This window comes from Micropterus salmoides, unplaced genomic scaffold, assembly GCF_014851395.1.
Source record: "Micropterus salmoides isolate LMB-PRFRI ecotype aquatic unplaced genomic scaffold, ASM1485139v1 Ms_hic_scaffold_13, whole genome shotgun sequence".
In the NCBI taxonomy this organism is placed as follows: domain Eukaryota; kingdom Metazoa; phylum Chordata; class Actinopteri; order Centrarchiformes; family Centrarchidae; genus Micropterus; species Micropterus salmoides.
The window spans coordinates 10,340,177-10,352,880 of NW_024040374.1; the positions used below are offsets into that span (position 1 = coordinate 10,340,177).

General features: G+C 39.6%; 1 protein-coding gene across 2 annotated transcripts; it reads left to right on the forward strand.

Annotated features, from left to right (window-relative positions):
- Positions 1-84: 84 nt before the first annotated feature.
- On the forward strand, positions 85-12,618 carry axdnd1 (axonemal dynein light chain domain containing 1). Of its 2 annotated transcripts, none has more exons than XM_038715463.1 (25): positions 85-316; positions 1,132-1,286; positions 1,786-1,889; positions 2,261-2,354; positions 2,808-2,905; positions 3,003-3,059; positions 3,276-3,384; positions 3,962-4,083; positions 4,190-4,330; positions 4,548-4,652; positions 4,938-5,058; positions 5,431-5,532; positions 5,670-5,836; positions 6,026-6,095; positions 6,588-6,822; positions 7,194-7,410; positions 7,773-7,866; positions 8,070-8,260; positions 8,471-8,561; positions 9,088-9,231; positions 9,699-9,773; positions 10,743-10,844; positions 10,955-11,046; positions 11,932-12,104; positions 12,208-12,618. In XM_038715463.1, exons 1-25 carry the CDS (start codon positions 247-249, stop codon positions 12,321-12,323), a joined length of 3,045 nt encoding a protein of 1,014 aa, XP_038571391.1. In that variant the 5' UTR covers positions 85-246; the 3' UTR covers positions 12,324-12,618. The 2 variants fall into 2 exon arrangements, with proteins under 2 accessions (XP_038571391.1, XP_038571392.1); XM_038715464.1 differs by having other exon boundaries at positions 2,820-2,905.
- Positions 12,619-12,704: the final 86 nt, after the last annotated feature.

Genomic DNA, 12,704 nt, shown 5'->3' on the forward strand with positions numbered 1-12,704 from the left:
AAACAGGTTTCAAAACAAAGAAGATAGAGATCTAGATAGATAAAATAAACAAACTTCAGTGGACACGTACAAACGCCAAGCGTTTCCATGGCAACGTGACCAGGAAGTTGAAGCTCAGAGGACAGTGGAGGAGACGGTTCTCTTTTTTTTGGCAAATAAAACGAGCTTCTCGCCCACATGACTTTTTCAGAGTTTCAGAATTGTATTGCCAGGACCTCAATGTAACATCTCCACCGCGATACCAGGATGTCTGAATCCATGAGAGCCAGTTCAGCGCCAAGTTCATCGAGGCCGGAGCAAGAACTGGACACCAGAGGTGACGTTACTGTGCAGTCGGTGGGGGAAAGCTAGTTTAACATCACAGAGATCAACTAACTCAGCAGGTGGATGACAAACAAACAAAATGCGTGCTAATGATAGGAAAACATTACTCATACTGCCAAGGCACACATCCCTTCACACATAGGTTAGATAAATACAACAGCCACAAATTTTTGCATTGATGATTACAGAACGCAGTCCCAGCCATTTCTCACAAAGATAAACACAAGTTACACTTTCCCCTCAAACTTGACTAACAATGATGAAAGATGGAAGTTACAAATAAAGAGAAGAACAGTAAAATAAAATCTAAACAAAACAGCTGAATGGCTGATTAAATATAAAAAACACAAGAAATGCAACAAGAACGTGAATATGTTATTATATATGGAGGCATCAAATTTACACACACATACATCGTAATATAAAGCATCCTTAATGAAAACATCACTAACTGGCATGGGATGTGCAAGGCCCAGAAGCCGAGGGCTCTGCATAGGGTGGTTAAACTGGTCTGAAGATCATTGGTATCCATCTCTCAGTGATCAGTGATATTGGTGAGGTGCCTACGCAGAGCCCAAAGGATATTAAAGGACAGTACCCACCCAGTCACAGCCTGTTCACCCAGCTTCCTTCTGGGAAGAGATATAGAAGTTTCTGCTGCCACATCACCAGACTGCAGAGCAGCTTTTTCCCCCAAGCTATCAGACTTCTAAACTCAAATTCATCCTCAACACTGCTCAATTGATTATAGTTTATTTCTTTTTACAGTTCTTACTGATTTGTTGAGTTTGATTTTATTTTTCTCAGTGGCGGAACTGAATTTTCACATCCCAGTGGAGAATAGAAAGATACAGCTTCCTCCTGTCAACAACCAGATCCCAGATGAACTGCTGGTCAGCCTTACCTCCACAGTCTGCAACAGGAGCACACAAGGGCACACTGCCCACCAAAGGCACTGCAAGGTATTCAAACGTTATTTATATCCAAGAGGATTATTCCTGTGAGGCTATTAAAACTCAGCCAGGGGAAAACCCAGGTGCAACATGAACAAAATGAGACTTTCCTCTCCCAGCGACCAGCAACAAAGGATTTGCAGCCCTTTAAAAGTTGAGCAACTTAAACACACCTACTCAAATAAAGAAAACAAAAGCCAAATCACTGACCTAACTCCTAATCTAAAAACAGGGGAAAGGTGGTTAAAAAAACATGCATTATCAAGTAGAAGGTATTTTACAATAAACATTTTACTAGCAGTCACACTGACAGTGACAAGGAGCTGGGGAGAAACCAGCCCTGCTATCCGCCCACTTCGATCAGCAAGCTCACCTGCAGCCCATCTAACAAACACATACACCACAGCAGAACGAGAGAGCTATAGAGAGACCATCACACATGCACAATGGACACACAAAGCTGTGTGGCTGAAATCATGTTGTGTTTATATGATGACTTTGTGTACAGGGCTGTGGAATCAGACGGCCGGATCCAGTCTGGCATCACCCTCTCGGACGCAAGAAATACAAATACTTTCTGGAGCAGCCAACATCCCTGACTGGAGCTGGCAGGTCAGATACACCAACAAGACATATGCAACAACATGAAGAATGTTGTCGTTACTATCAAGTGTCTCCATATATTTAATTTAAACTGAAAGTGAGTTGTGACTTGTTATCTAGAAAAACATCACTTGCATATACTGTGTCAGTGATTACAGCAACACATTTATGCATGTTTACTCTTGATGTACAGGAAAGGGTGAATATAAAACCGGCTTGGTTATGTATTTACAAAAGGACACCTAGCAAAGCCAAACTAATTTTAGGTTTTGTTTGAAGTAATTTATCTTTAATCTGCTATTTAAATGAATGCTTTAGAATTGGGGGAACATTAAATATTTACGTTTTTTTTTTTTCCTGTTTGGACGGTATCCATACAGGGATATTTCATTCCTGTGTGATGCTATGGTAACCCAGAGGAAGACGTCACACCTGCCACCACTGACTGACAGGAGTGACACTAGCGACACTCATGTAAGCTGCCTCAGCTGAACTCTTTTGACTTTCTGGCCTTTTAACTCTTTATGGCAAAACGTAAGGAGGGCTTGAGAATGTTCCTTTACTTCCATTTTTAATTTGTCATAACTGACCTGATGATAGAGTTTTTACTTAGCAGCATATGTGGTATAACATAAAATCTAAATGTGACATGAATGAACAATGATATCCCAGCTCAGCAAACACAATTCTTTAAATACTTTATAAAGTATGATAGTAACTTAAAAATGTGTTACTGTTTTTATCTCAAAACATTTACTTTGGCTTGTTTTCACTTATGTAAAGGAAGTTAGAGAGAAATGAAAATTGATTTTTCATATTCAGGAATAGAAGGTTTTACAGTAAAAATACTGTTATTTGCTGTAACAGTACAACTTTTAAATGCTATATGTGTACAAGTATTCAGTGTGTGGTGAAAATCACGGTCAGTCTGTCTTTCAGAACTTAAATGTCTCAGGTAACCTGATCCCAGAAGAATATCACATTGTGAAAAACAAAGGGCTGCGGAGCCTTGAGTTCTATGAGGAGTGAGTTTGCTTCATTATGCTCATCCACTTTATTCATGTTAACGGTTCACCCTTATATTATCGTTGTCGAAACTCTTCTGTTGTTTTTCTTCCTCAGTGCATTCACAGTGCAGCTGCAGGATGATGAGCAGAAGCTACGGGTATTCCCTTCACTGTGAGTTCAAAAATATTAATCTATTTTAAAGATAAACTGTAGTCCTCACTTTGTTGTCTGAAATAGTAATTGCCCAGCTAAATGGTAGGAAGTAAAAGTACTGTGTACTATTAGGTTGGCAAAGTGCTGGTAAAATAAAGAATGAATGTTGTCAAGCCTTAAAGAGTCCTTAAATGTTTAGTAATACTGATTTGTGTGTATGTTTTGTGTGTCCAGGAAGCCCAGTGGCAGACTGGAAGTGGTCCAGCTGATGAGGATGATGGACGACATGCTGGTGAAAGCCGGAGTAGATCAGCAGAGTGAGGAGCTGACTGAGCTCTCCCAGGTGGGCAGACAAGCAAAAAACACACATGCTGCTCTGTGCCTCTATGGTTGACCCTAGTGCTGTGCTGCATTCATGTACAGAGAATAATATATACTGGCACAAGTTTAAAATTTTTAAATGGACCAACATTTGCAAAATACCAGGGTGAACCTGAACATATTTTAAAGGTACAACAGGTCAACATGTTCATGCATGGTGCACAGGTGCAGGGTTTGAGGTGTTGACAACTGAAAGATGAACATGTAGTCAGGATAAACCAGTGTTCATTTTTGATAGCCCAGTGGACTCATGTTCTTGTAACTGTTTGTGTTCCTTATGTCTATGTTGTTGTGTTAGTTTGATTTTCCTTAATTGCTTTTATGTGAGTACTTCTATCTAGGCTTTCTATCTAGTGACCGCCACCTCAACCAATAAACACAGAATGAAAGATCCTTTTATTAACACCAAAAACAGTGTGTTACAACAAAACAACCACAACATATTTAGAGATGTAAAATTTAAAATGAAACACAAAGTGCACAGAGATTCTTATGGAAGTATAGCCGTCTATGCATATTAGAAACGAAATGTCTTACAGATGGAGGGTCTGCTGGAGCTGGTGCAGGTTGAGCAGAACATCTACAACATTGTTTTCCATGAAATGATCAGGCAGGTCAGTGTGAGCTGTGCTGAGAGAGGACAGCTGCTTGCCAAACTCAGGTTAGCAGCCAGCACATTAGGACAGCATCTACATGGTAACAAAATATTTTCCAGTAATGACCCCAGAAGCATTTTTTCCCAGCAACTCTTATTTTTGTGTGTCCAGACAACGCTACCAGTCCCTGCTTGAGCGAATCCCCTGCCGTCTGAAGGCTCTGCATACTGAGGCAGTGGCGCAGCGGGCTCTGGACCGCCGGCTCATAGAGGAAATCAACCGCATCAAGACATCCATCCAGCAGCTCAGCATGTACGTAGGTCAGCTGTCAGGCTGCTGGGTCTTGATGCTGTTAAGGACTGGAACATGTTCATAGAGTGATTTCTATTTTAAGAGGAAATAATAAATGCAACAAATGAACATAAGAGCACTTATCACAATGTGTGAATATGAGAAATGTATGTGCCGTTATTTGTGTGTGTGTGTGTGTGTGTGTGTGTGTGTTTATGGATGTGCATCTTCTACACAGGGAGCTGTCCAGAATCAGAGACCATGATGCCCTTGTTTCCCAGCAAGCAGAGTGCGCTCACCGACAGCTGGCTGCGGCTCTTGATCAGACTCACACCAACGCAGAGTCAGTCCCTCGTAGGACTGAACTGAACTACTGCTCATTCAGTCCATTGAGATTTTCAGCAAGTTCATGCATTCCAAAATTAAGCAGCGTGAACTTTATTAGCCTTATTTTTCGAATATGATATAATTTTCGACATGTGTGATTTATGTCAAGCGAAATTTGTTTGCACCTTGATTGTAAAAAAAAGTTTTTGTTGTAAAATAATTTTCAGCTCCGTCATCATGCAGTGCAAAACTACAAAGTGACTAGTTGTTTCCTCTCATATGGTCCGTTTGCTGTCCTCAGTGTGGTCCAGGGTTACCACGAGCTGTATGAGCTGCAGAGGGGTCGCCTCGAGGCTCAGCTGCTCCAGATGACTGCGGAGAGAGACTATTGGAGCCAGTTCACCTTCTGCCTTGCCCTAAAGGTGTGTGAGTCATAATGTCATTTTTTTCTTTCAATTGGACTCAAAAGTAATTAGAAAGTCATTTATATGGATTGTTTTGGTGTACGGACAAATATAGCCCACTCTGTTGGAGGTGTCAACAAACAAAGTAGTGAAGTAGTAGTAGTAAGTGTTGAAGCAGATAGACAAAGATTTTGCTTCGCCCACCATATTTGTCAATGGATGAGATTTCACAATATTCTCAACCTTGTTACTGTCTGATAATATGTGCTGACTTTAAACTTTCATGACTAAAATGGATCAGTTAGGATTTCTACTGAAACATGCTCATTAAAGACAATGTTAGTTGAAACTGATCCAAACAAGTTCAGTGTGTTTTTCTGTGATTGTCAGGTGATCAGTGTGAAGAAGCTGCTTCTTATCAGTCAGCTGCATATCAGTGAGCAGAGCTGGTCCAAGACAGCAGAGCACTGCAATCTTTACCTCACTTCAAAGGTAACAATGTTGTTCCTATTTCTTAACATCTTCTGTACTGCTCCTTGCAAAAAACACAAAACCCCACAGATGACTTTATGTATAATTGCTGCTGGTTCAGTTGCACTCTGACTATGACGGTGACCATCCTGCTGTAGGACACAGAGAACCTAAAAATCATCGTGGAGCTTAGTGATTACTGGAAAAAGCAGCTGACTGCTTTCATGTCCCAGCTGAAGAAAACTGACCATGCTCACTGTGAACAGATCAGTGCCGTGCTGCAAGGCATCGCCAAGTGGCTCGCCTTCTGCTCCACACAAAACAAGTAAGGAGGACAAGCTAAGATACAGATATCATCTGTTAATACACAGCACCATCAGTTAAAGGCTAATTTAGCACTTCTATTGACAGTTTGTACTTAGGATAATGTCAGATGAGGTCATTGAGAGCAATTTATGGAAGAGGAGATTGATCTGTGTGTATTCTGCCAAATATGCTCTTTCTCAATTTCAAGGTGTCCTGACCCAAAATCTGAAAAAGCTTCATTGGAAAAAATGCATGCTGATTTGAAGAAGTGGTCAAGTGTAAGACAGTACATTTACTTCTGTGTCTCATTAATTTTATCTGTTTGATGTATGTCACCTTACTCATCTGTCTCATGTCTCTAATTTCTGACAATCATCTCAGCACTTCCATCTATCTCATCAGCCACTTGTGAGATCTGATCCATCTATGTCATGCCGTCACCTCTGTCATTCTCTATATCATATCTGTCTACCACTGGTCCCTCGTTACTCATCTGTGTCATCTGTTTAAAAATGTTTTACTAATTGGAAATTAATTAACTTGCTGATGTTCAAATAATCTTTAGACCAGGACAAAGTAGTATTACATTTACTGTATAAGCATACTGTATTTAAGGTATTATTCTGTCTCATGAGGTAGGGGCTATTTTGGCAGCCACTGTTTAGATTGTATTCCAAATATATAGTGGATATGTTGAAATTTGGGTCACACAGTACGTCTAGTCTCATTTGTTGCCCTAAAGTCTTATTCTGCGTTCTGATTTTCTGTAGATTTTGGCCCTCCAGTGTGAGTACTTCCAAGGTGAGAAGTTGCTTTGCCGCCAGCAGACGCTGGGTGAGCTTGGCAGTGTCCAGGAAAGATGGCTGAACATGAGCCTTCAGCTGTTCAGAAGACACCCTTCTCCAGTTGGTGAACCCCCTGGAGCCCAGCAGGCCCAAAGGGAGCTGGACTGGGTCATTTCTGAGCACCTCAAAAAGCTGGATGTGCAAGTCAGTGGAGAGAGTGGTGAGGGCTGACACAATTTTCTAAAAAAAAAGAAAAAAGAAATTCTGAATGAAAACTGGGAGTTTTAAGGCATACAGACAGGTAAATAAGGTTTCACTTTCATTTAGTACTGCTTTAGTTTTTGCTTGACTGTAGTCCAAATGGATATCTGTAAACAAACTGCTCACAGCTGCAAAATCTGGACCTTGGTGAGTGTCATGATGTGTTGTCCTGACATGTACACACTCACACACACACACACACACATACAGTTATATTCACAGAATCGTCATATATTCATCTCTTGGTTTTTTTTGTCTTAATGTTTCAATGAGTCTCATTGTGGGATATAATCCTTAGAATATGGACTGATTCCAACCATCCTGTTTCAGGGATCCATGGAAAGATCGCATCTCTGCTCGGGTTGATGGAGTCCTGGGTTTCCAAACTTGGCACAGGGATTAGCCGGCCAGAAATGATGTCTGTCTCTGATTGGCTGAAGCTGGAGAAGGCACTGTGCAATTGGAAACATTTGGCTGAAGAAGCCTTGCAGAACTACTCCAGCATGCAGACAGAGACTGAAAAAGACAAAAACAAGGCAGACATATAGTAAGTCTTTAATTCAGTGGCATTACTATAGTTATCCTGAGTTATCACACACTTACTGTATAGCTCTCTCCAGAATATACATTTAGACAGTTGTCTTAAACTAATTGCTTAAAACAATGGACCAGCTTTTTGTAGATAAGTTTGTAAAAAATGTTGAATGTTCTTCAGTACAAGAAAGTTGGTATACTAAGTCTCTAAAGTTTTATTAACACATTATATTCATTACTTGTGATAACATTTCATTGAAATAGTTTTATGAATGAGCAGATTGAAAAAAAGATTTAATCAGGTTTTAATTCTGGGATTTAAATATTCTCCAATAGTTCTTTATTTCTGCTTTGTGTGTGTGTTTGTTCAAACAGTGCAGAGGCAGAAAATGTGTTAGACAAAGTGCAGTGCTTCATAACCAGCCTTTCCAACTTCATTGATGGTGAGAACCAGAGACTCATTGAGGAAGTAAGTGCCAACAGGGTTCAGTCAAACTGTCAAGGGAGGTTTACACACATTTTTAAATTTAAGTGCATTTCCATTAAGGGTTTTGGAACAGACATATTGATTCTCTCACTATATTTGGATTTTGTTTTTCATTTGATTTGAGTTTTTGGCTTAATGTTCAAAAGAGGTGCTGTGTTGACTTTTAGTGTTTCCTCTCCTACCAGGTCAGTTCTATCCACAAGGCTCAGACCCACTGGATTTTGGATCTGTTGCTCCTCATGGTACCTGACCATAGCGAGGACCAGAACCAAGAACAGGAACACCACAACATTATGATGATCTCAATACAGACTCTGGATGAGGATGCCAAGATGCTGGCTGAGAAACTGGACTATTTTACCAGATACATCACCAGGTACCAGAAGTTTTTCTTAACCTGGCAGATGCAGAATTTTAATACAGGGTGCACCTCTTACACTATACATGCTAACTAACAACACACAGAAATGGAATGATAGCTAAAGATTTAATGTAACTTTGACAGAAAATGTTTAAGAGAGAGGATCAGTAGAGGAGGATTTACTCCAGGATTTATTCATCAAAAAATATTTGTTTCTGACTTCAGCTCTTGCAAGCTGATTCTGGAGGAACAGATTCTGCAGAACCCACATGCTGTTGAGGGTAAAAATGAGATGGATGAGTACAGAAGGCTGCAGGTAAACATTTTTCAGATGCAGAATTAAATAAATAGCGAATAATTGATAATAATATCAAGGCTGCATGTTTCATAAACATGAAGTAATCATTGCTTGAGGTCACAATGATACCAACATTTAATTTGAGACCAAACGGCTTATTTTGTTTTCATCTGCACAATTTTTTTTCTGTAAGAAACAAGAAACCATTTGACCAAAGCTTTTTTGTCAGTTTTTCTGCTCAACAATACAAACACACTGTGTCATTTGTTAGCACACAACAATATGTTTAGGATAGAGCAAGCTTGTATTGGTGGTTGCTTAGTTGATTTTACAGCTTAACCCATCAAAGCCAAAACCGCTGTTTTACTCTGCTGTAAAGCATTACAAGACTCCAGAAGAGGGCGCCAAAGGATAGTTACAGATGTATGCCTTGCACCACAGACACCTGTGTGTGTGTGTGTGTGTGTGTGTGTGTGTGTGTGTGTGTGTGTGTGTGTGTGTGTGTGTGTTGTTGTTTATTGTTGTTGTGAACATATGTCCTCAGAGGGACTGCACTGATATTGTGGAGACCTGTATAATCCTGCTGTCAGGAGTGAAAAGCGGCCCTGTGGAGCCGCTTGCCAGACAGGCTGACCCCGCCTCCAGCAGTGATGCCCTGGCCTATCCAGCAGACAGCATGGTGAATGTGGTGAGGAGTCGAGAAAAATACAACCCACACTGATAGACCTAATTTGTTATAGTTCATCAATGATTAAATTAATTTAACTTTTAAACAAGTTTGCTGAAGTTGCTTATATATTTTGGTTATCTCTTCATTATTGGAGAAATGACTTGAAAGCCTAGGATCAGGTGACAGTGATACTGGTATTATAGTGAAGTAGAGCTGACATTAGAAGAGATATTGCTATTGATCAGGTATACGATTTTACTGTATTCAAGGCTTGACACTGGCATCAGTTACCCAATGAAATTACAATCACCTCAACAAAGAGTTTGATATCTGGAATATGTGACAAATTACCTTTGTCAGAATCACAAGTCAGTGTTGTGTGTGTGTGTGTGTGTGTGTGTGTGTGTGTGTGTGTGTGTGTGTGTGTGTGTGTGTGTGTGTGTGTGTGTGTGTGTGTGTGTGTGTGTGTATGTATGTATTTACAGGTCAACAAAGAGGTTTCAGTAGAGCCTACAGTAGACCGTGAGGTCAAGGATGAGACTGAGGCAGAACCAAGAGAGGTGAGTCATATTAACACCTGTTAAGTAAAGTAAAGTGAAAAGCTGCCCTACAACCCTTTAGATTATGCTGTTAATCTGTACAGTATGTCTGTTACTGGACATACTGTAGATGTACAAGTTTATCCAAACATTTTGATAATTAATACTTTTCTAGTGTTTTAAAGTTGGAGTAAGAGAAAAGGCATCATTGTTATTGATGATAAAGGGAAGCAGGCTGTTCTAGTGGTTAGACAGTCCACTGAAAGCTTCACTTAGCAAGGCACTGAATTTGCACTGTTAGTGAGTCCAGCAACAAATCTATGAACCCTTTGTCATTGTTTGTAGCCTCTTTTCAGATGATTGTTTGCTAAAATATTTTTTGTTTTATGAAGTCTGAAAGGGGTATACTTTTGATTAGTGTGCCCCTGACTATGGTATAAAATACCTATTATGTAGGTTGAGTTATTTTATTTATTTAATTACCAACCAATTTGTTACCAAATGAATGTTAATCAATTGATAATGACAAGGGCAGTGATGGTACTCGTGTTTCTCCACTGTGCACTGCTGAAGAACACGAAACAAAACAAGAGGTTTGTCAAGATTTAATATAGTTTCCATGTGTACTTGTACTGTGTAGTCTGCAGTCTGATCTGAAAACACAAAAATACTGGGCTTGTCTTTTACAGTGAAATTAGACATTTATGGTACATTGTGGAGATTTTACAGCTGTGTATGATAATAGACAAAATATGATAAACATGTATATGCATTATAGTAATTGTTCCCTCAGGTCAAAACCTCTTTGGAGTATCTTGGAAGATTTGTGTTAAAGACAGAGCAGATTTAAAGAATTAAATAAACTCTTGAGCAATGCAGAGATTTTTACAAATGAGTCTTATCAAAGGATCGCAATTTCTTTTACATGTTCATTGTACAGTATTAACTAGACTAACTTGCAAAAAAATAAAAAGTGTTGTTGTGCTGCAGGGGGAGCTAACGGTTTGTGAGAGTCCAGTTGTGAAGCTGATTGGCTATGATGGAGACATTACACAAAGAAAGCTGGGAGAGAGCCATGCCTACCTGAATGGGGTAAGAAAATGAAATCACACGATTTTTCAGTGTCATACCTTTCGCTGTGTAAAGAACTGCACAAACGGTCTGTTTATTTCTCTGACCATCTGTCTGTTTGTCTCTGTCAGGCTGAGGAGTTGGTTGTGTTTCCATTGACAGATGAAGCCCAGAAAGCTTTTAGTGATCTGACCACAGTAGGATTACTGCAGCAGGAACTGCAGTAAGTTAACATTCTTATGGTTGAGTGACTGATAATGTTTACCCAAACTGTCACTGATTTTTTGACCGCTCCAAAAAGGGTGACAGTGATCAATGTACATCCAGTTATTGAAAGATTTTCCATGAACTGTTTGTACTTGCTGTTTTGTGACACACAGTAAGGGATGTTTCTTTTTTGTTTAAAATAAAAACTGGGAAGCTTGCATGAGCTGCAGTTGACACCATGACTGAATATTCATGCTTTTGTATTGCCTCTCATAATTAGTGAAAAAGACACTTTTATACCTTGCAGACTCGAGTAGAGTTTATTTGGCAAAATCCCATCAGAAGGGCAACAAAGAAATACATTTATCCGATTTGCTGTCGAGTTCAGCAGTGGTGGAAGAAGTACTCAGATCCTTTACTTAAGTAGAAGTACCAATACAACAATGCAAACACTCCAGTCTAATTATTATTAGAATGTTAATACTGATGCATCACTGTGTAAACATTTTACTGTTATAGCTGCTTGAGACAGAGCTAGTTTTAACTACTTTTATATACAGTTATCTAGTTTAGTCCAGAGTTTTGTGGCCCTTCGAAGGGTCACAAGATAAAGGGGTCGCAAGATGATTCATGGGAGAGGAAAGAAGAAAAAAATAAAGTACTGATATGTACATTTGTCTTTTATTTTTTGGACTTTCTCTACTCTTTGATTTTTAATGACATTTTGGATAATTTGAAATTAAGAGGGCAAATGTTTCATTGTGGAAATAAGTTTTTTTTAAATGTCCACACATCAACTGAGTTTCTGTAGTTTTTCAGAAAGGAGGGTGAACCTTTATTGACTTGTGTACTGTATGTGCAGAGGATATCTAGGTTAGATTTCTCTCCATGTGTTTGTCAGTGATTCAGAGCTGCGGGTCCAGAGTGCCGAGCAGCGAGCCCTGAAGGCTGAGGAAGCCCTACAGGCAGCATTGGAGAAGATTCAGGACCTGGAGAAACAACTGCAGGGCCGGCCCAGTGACCTGGATGGACAACTGCAGGGTCGGCCCAGTCTGGATCCAAAAAGAAGTAAAGGTACTGACTGAACAAGAAATTCTATAAACGTATAACTCAGGCAGAGAGACAGCAACACAGTATTAAAGCATAGAGGTGGTATATGTCTTTGTTTCTATTGCAGAGAAAAAGAAAACGCCACCACCTTCCCCACCCCCAGTAACACCCCCAGCTCCTCCAAAGAAAACTTCAGCTGAAGCCAAACTAACAAGCAGCACCAAAAGGACCAAGAAACGGTGATCTGATGTGTGATCAGATTGTGTTACAACTTTATATGTATGGGAATGTCCAGTTATCACTTTTAGGTTTTTAGGACATAAAACATAAAACACAACAATAAACAAAAAGTACCATTTGCCAGGGTAAATATAAGTATAAACTATTTCCACTATCACAAGGTCACCGATGTCACCATTTATATAATTGCTTGTTGTGGTTTTGCTTAACATTGGGATATGTCTTTGAACTCCATGTAAAGGCAAAATAGTTTTTGTTACCTTCCAAAAAATAAAGTCTCTGCAGACATTTCAAAAGGTTAAGTCTTTCCCCCCAGGCACTTTGGAAAACATTTAACATTAGCTCATATTTTAAGTTGTACTTAAATAAACAAAATCATTTGGC

Excerpts from the sequence above, each read along its gene's own strand:
- axdnd1 (XM_038715463.1), top strand. The coding sequence starts at position 247 with ATGTCTGAATCCATGAGAGCCAGTTCAGCGCCAAGTTCATCGAGGCCG. Across the intron at positions 2,906-3,002 it reads AGCCTTGAGTTCTATGAGGA|TGCATTCACAGTGCAGCTGC; the intron begins GTGAGTTTGCTT and ends TTTCTTCCTCAG. Across the intron at positions 4,084-4,189 it reads CAGCTGCTTGCCAAACTCAG|ACAACGCTACCAGTCCCTGC; the intron begins GTTAGCAGCCAG and ends TTGTGTGTCCAG.